Genomic DNA, 6,267 nt, shown 5'->3' with positions numbered 1-6,267 from the left:
TTCTGGTCGGCCATCTCACTAATCGCCAAAGGGTTGAAACAGGAACGCACACAACAGAGCACCACAGACAAACCACTTAACTCAGACTGACGCCAGCTCACTAACAGTCGCGGGAGACCCCCAGCTAACACCACCTAGCAGCACAACTTGTAACTACAAAGCATGCTCGCTCAACAGGTCGGCTCCGGTTATTTTTGGGTCCCCCTTTGTATGTATAGTTATTATAATCCATGGCACATTTAGGCTTTACTGTTGTTCATTTGGTCTTCTGCAGCTTCTGCTGTCTGAAGAGTTGATACCATATATAACTAGCCCCTTTTCTCACAAACCAAGGAAAACTACATCTTGCCATCTCAGAAAATTATCTAGGCGCTAGCTCTATTGATTGGGCCCAAGTGAGTAAGTTTTACCTGAAGACAGAGAGAATCCAGTCTCTGAAATATTGTATTTTGAAATATATACAGGACAGTATGTTAGATAAAAACAGGATGATGGATAATGTCCAGAAACATAATATTTGTCTTGTTCTAGCTTTTTAGCTTCTGCAGTTAAAAGATAAAATATGAACAGATATTTCTATGCACATGACACTAATGTCAAAGCGAACTCTTACTTGGTCGATGAATTTTTAAACTTCAACTTTTATTAAAAATTTTCAAATTATGTTGGTGTTATATCTTTCATCCACCTTTCCTGACAGTAATAAATTTTTTGTTTAAATGACACAATCAGAAAGTTTTAATTGTGATGGATTATGAATTGTAATTAAGTAATGGATTGTATTTGTGTAATCGATGTGATTTGTCTTGTTCTCATTTACTATTTCTGTATCCGCTGGTGTTCCAGCTATGTGAGGATCCATGGAAATAATAAATAAATAAATAAACTTTTTAAAGTTGTTCTGTTATAGTAATTCTGGTAAAGATGGCAGCATAATTCTTATGGTTTGGTCACCAAATATTTGCACAAGGTCAGGAGTTGTAAGATGTTCCAGGCATTCCATCACGTACCTGTCTCAAAATGTGAAGTTGTAAGATAATGATTGATTTTAGAAAATTCTGGTAGACTGAAGTCATCCGTATTATGAAATGTCTTCTGCATTGTCTTCTGATGGTGGTGCTGATGACCTTGATTTTGGGTATAAAATTTATATCAGAATTGCTGTCATTCACAATTCCTGTAATTACCTCTTCTGTTAGTGCTCCTGATCTTTCTGTAACCATGACACTGCTTTGGTGGAACCCACAAATTCAAATATGATACAGTATACCAGGAATCAACTGTGAAATTCATACAGAGGTAATATGCAACTGCCATATCTCACATGTGAGCTTTTCTGTTATTGCTGCATAAACTTAGCTGAATTGTGTCATAAGTAGAGGGACAGGAAGTGGAAAAATGAAAGGGAAAAAGATTACCAGACAGTTGGTAATGCCTAGGGACCTAGATTATATTGCAAAATGACCATTGTTCATATATGATGTTGTCCGTCACATTTTTATTCAAATTATAAGGAAAGGTTAAATCAACTTAAGCTGATGTTTTCATTATTGAAGGATCTCAAAGTAAATTGACGTCAGTTTTGGCATTGAATGTGTTAAAGTTGTAATGGTGCACAAAATGATTTTTATGGCTGAATGCCAGAAATGTTCATTTTACTACATGCATGCTACAAAACCTTCCTAGCAAATACAGAAGTGGAAGTGGTAGGAATAATGAGATAATACTGCTAGTAAAAGGATTCAAAATTGTATAGTTTTATACTTAGTAAGTGGGGTTGATCAGGTTGTGAAATGTCTGATTTTCTGACCATGTAAGATAAAAGTTAAAAATACACATTGTCTCCTTGCAGCTTTTATGTATATGTTAAAATTTTTAAGGATTATATAACACAGGAGGTAGATATTAAATCCATGCTGTTATGAAGTTGATGCATTCATGATATATATGAATATTAAGAATTTTTCACATGACTTAGTCCTCATATTTTGCAAAACAGTAACTGTACTGTATGCAGAAGTGGCTGACACAGCTTGGGAAAATACTTATGATTTTGATTACTGAGCCTAACACAGTTTTCATTTGCCAATCCCTATCTAACTTGTTACATGAATTGCTGTATATAAACCTAACAGAGCATAGAGTATCCTGCCAGTGAGTGGTATTTGTGATTATGTTTAACTCATATTAAACTTATAACTATATTAAGTGGGTCCCTTCTTACCACAACATAAGAGATCCTCAGGTTGTGGATGGTTGGGGGCTGCCTCCAGATATGGAGGATAGCTGAAGATATTGAATAAGGAGTCACAGAGAGATGACAGGGAGCATTTCTCTAGTTCCAGGTTTGGGACTGGGTGTTTACAACTTTTCACTTTAAGAAACTGGTGTTTTAGAAAATATTATAAAGGCCCCGGACTTCAATGGATTTTTTAAAAGTATAACTTCATCACCTCTTTTTATAAACGTGTCTCTTATCATGAGGGAAGATAATTGACTGTTTAAGAGTAGCGTACTGAGAAGGATATTTGAATCTAAAAGAAAGGAAGTAATAGGAGGACGGAGAAAATAACGCAGTGAAGGGTTTTGTAATTTGTGTTATTTACCAAATATTAAAATGATCAAATCAAAGGAGAGAATGCACAGGGTAAATAGAAATGTATTCACAATTTTAATCAGAAAACCCAATGAAAGAAATCTCTTTCTTTGTTGTATCATCCTGTGGTAAATTTATTCTGGTTTCCATCTTCTTCTCCCATCTCTAATGTGCTACATTATTGAACACTGAGACCTGTGGTATGCATGGGAGAAATGAGAAATATATATAAAATTCTAGTCAAGAGTCCTGAAGGGAAAACTTGGTATAAATCATAGGTTAATGTTAAACTTGATCTGAAAAAAAATATTGTGACATGAATGGCGCAACAGGAAGTAGGGGTCACATGAACTCTACGGTCTCGCAAGTGACGTCACATATCCCCACTCCTTCCATCATTATGCAGCGCTCAGTAAACAGTCCCTTCCCACCGTGACGTAACAGCAGACATCACGGTTGCTATGCAGCAATAAACAACTCTTGGCAGCATTCCCCAGCAACGCCTGTAAACATGGCGTTTATGCAACAGTGAAGCGATGTGGGTTTTCCGCTATCTGACTGAGGGTTTATAAGGGACTTGGAATGCCCAAGCAAGTCAGTTGCAGTCTAGCATTTGCCAGAGTGAGTTGAATGGCAGTGACTCCAGCAGTGGATGTAATTGTGATACTGCCGATGGCAGTAATTGTAATTGTGAATTGTATAAGTGTACAAACGAATGTGGCATAAATTTGCTACATTCAATACGGCGTAAAGTTATTTGCCGCGTGACATACCCAACATGTGACAATATTATGTTTTGACTGAGCTACTGTCAGCATCTCAGGGTAGACTGTGCTCCATAAATTTAATAATAGCATTACTATTTGTGATATTTTATGGGTTTCTTAAGTACTAGATTACATAGGTGATGTGACTTCATATATAAGGAAAACCCAAAACTGTGTTCTGTGCTTTGATTTCTAGGAAGATATCTTGTCTCTCATCAGTGCACCAAGTATCACACCAGGCATGGTACAGGCACTCTATAGCAGTAGTGTGGAAGATCAGCTGACTGCCACACAGAAATTTCGAAAACTCTTATCCCGTGAACCAAATCCACCTATAGATGAAGTTATTCAGACTGGAATTGTCCCACGTTTTGTAGAATTTCTTCAAAACAATACCAACTGCACACTTCAGGTAAGAATTAAAACAACATGCTTCATAGATAGAGATGGATTTATTTTATCTATTTATTTAATTAATAGCATATTTACAATCTACTCTCAGTAATATGGAGTAATAAGTAAATTTGTTCTAAGTAAATGTCTTGAGTAGAGAAGTCATCCACTGATGATACTCTGACAGGCCCTGCAGAAGATTGGTAATGGTTTTAATCTTCATCATCTGTGGGTTGTGGTAGGTCAGATGGCCACTGTCTCCTCAGTCTTTATGTTTGCTGGATTTCTGATTTCTGCAACTAGTCTGTTAATGTGTCCGAGTATGCTTTGATGGGAGAGTGTTGACAATCTATGTATTTATTCTATGATAATTGGGATTTGCAGATCATTGTGGATAGTAAAGTTGGAGACATACCAAGGTTCTTTAGTTTCTGAGTGCAAGAATTTGGATTGAAGTCTTTGAATTATTTTCATGTGTGATGGTTTTGTACAGTCCCATAGCTGTATACCATATGTCCATATGTGTTTTATTATGCACTTACATAGTATAAGTTTGTTTTCTGTGGATAGTTTGCATTTATGGTCCAAAAGCCCAGACCTTTCTCATAGTTTTAAGTTTAACTTCTAATGCTTTGTTCTGATGCATTTCTGCCATGTCAGGTTTTGGTTGAGGTATAATCCCAAGTATTTTACTTTGGTTTGGACTGGTATTTTCATATTATTGATGGTAACCTGCAGGCAAGTTATACATTTCATGGTGAATGCAACTTCCACTAATTTTCTCTGGTTTATTTTGATTTTCCATTTGCTGTACCATTGCTGGAGGAGGTTTAAGTGATGTTGAAGATGTTGTGATGTTACTACTGAACCTTGTATTTGCTGCTAGCAGGGCTGTGTCATCTGCGAAGGTTGCAATTTGTATTACTCTGAAATGTCACTTGACATTCGCCACACTACACGACATATATTATGGTCTAAAACCATTTATCAGATTCATTATTGGTTTCTAAAATTGCAAGTATAAGTAGTTCTCAGAATCCACAATAACTGCCTGTAAGCCTTATGGCTAAAATTAATGATGTTATATTACATGAATAATTTGAGCATTTTAGATGCTAATATATAATACTGTTCACCTCAGATGTCCTTCCTTTAAATTCATACTCCTTGTTAGGGAGCAGTATTTTCAGTGACTGTTACTGTTGCTATTCTTTCAGTTTGAAGCAGCATGGGCTTTAACCAACATAGCATCAGGTACTTCGATGCAGACTCGCATGGTAATTGAAGCTGGTGCTGTTCCAATATTCATCCAGCTCCTGGCATCGGAATATGAAGATGTGCAAGAACAAGCAGTTTGGGCTCTAGGCAACATTGCAGGTGACTCTCCAGAATGCAGAGATTATGTGCTGGACACAGGAATACTTGTCCCTCTTCTTCAGTAAGTTTGTCAATATAAATCTAAGTGCCATGACGTAGCTGTGCCTGCTTGAATCACTTGCTGCCTGTTACAAATTGTCATAGCTTGGTTAGCTATGCTAAGCTTGCCACAGACTTCTCCATTTGCGGAAGTGATTGCCCTCCCACTGCACACTTCTGAAGGTGACATCAAATGAACAGCTTCTACTCACCCCATAGTCAGTCCCACCACCTTACATATAATCCAGCAAATGTAGGTGAAGAGAAGGGGATGTGACGTGGTGTAGTTTGGTAGATAGGTATCAGTACTTCAGAGAACCTTCTGTCACAAACTTCAAAGGAGAAAGATAATACTTGACACTGAAGATAGAGGCAGCACATTCCTCTGAAACGTCCATACTCATGTACCAAACTGTGGGGTCATATTTCAGAAGACAGTAATGTTAATAGTTGCTGTCATGCACAGTCATTGCCAGGATTTTTTCAAGTGGAGGAAGCCACTTTCCTCTGAAACATCCATACTGATGTACCAAACTATGTGGGGTCATATTTCAGAGGACAGTAATCTTAATTGTTGCTGTCATGCACAGTCATTGCCAGGATTTTTTCAAGTGGAGGAAGCCAGAAAATTTGACCGAAAGCTTATATTTAAGTTAACGACTATTTTTACTGATTATCTTACAGTATTCAGGGCAAAAAAAAAAAAGTAATTTTAAGTTTTGGTATTAATAATCAGTGTACGAGGGGGGACACAAAAATAACCAGAAACGACCTGTTGCGCGCGCATGCTTTGTAGTTACGAGTTGTGCTGCTAGGTGGTGTTAGCTGGGGGTCTCCCGCGACTGTTAGTGAGCTGGTGTCAGTCTGAGTTAAGTGGTTTGTCTGTGGTGCTCTGTTGTGTGCGTTCCTGTTTCAACCCTTTGGCGATTAGTGAGATGGCCGACCAGAAGGAACAAAGAGTGTGCGTGAAATTGATGAAGATCGTCGAAAGACCATTGACCAACTTTCTGAGGAAATGAACATCTCGTGGAGCACGGTCCAGCGAATTTTAACCGAAGGTTTGCACATGAGACGGGTGTCTGCAAAATTTGTTCC

At 37.7% G+C, this 6,267-nt stretch overlaps 1 protein-coding gene across 1 annotated transcript in view; it reads left to right on the top strand.

Moving 5' to 3' along the window:
- LOC111875583 (importin subunit alpha-6) overlaps window positions 1–5,213 on the top strand; it is an 8,113-nt gene extending 2,900 nt beyond the window's left edge. Inside the window, exons 3-4 of the mRNA XM_023871934.1 lie at window positions 3,560–3,775; window positions 4,974–5,213. Coding sequence (XP_023727702.1) covers window positions 3,560–3,775; window positions 4,974–5,198 — 441 coding nt within the window. The 3' untranslated portion in view covers window positions 5,199–5,213. The remainder of the gene's footprint in view (window positions 1–3,559; window positions 3,776–4,973) is intronic.
- The last annotated feature ends 1,054 nt before the right edge of the window (window positions 5,214–6,267 follow it).

The sequence above is a fragment of the Cryptotermes secundus genome, unplaced genomic scaffold (assembly GCF_002891405.2).
Source record: "Cryptotermes secundus unplaced genomic scaffold, Csec_1.0 scaffold7069, whole genome shotgun sequence".
Lineage (NCBI taxonomy): Eukaryota > Metazoa > Arthropoda > Insecta > Blattodea > Kalotermitidae > Cryptotermes > Cryptotermes secundus.
This window is presented reverse-complemented; position numbering and strand designations above follow the sequence as displayed.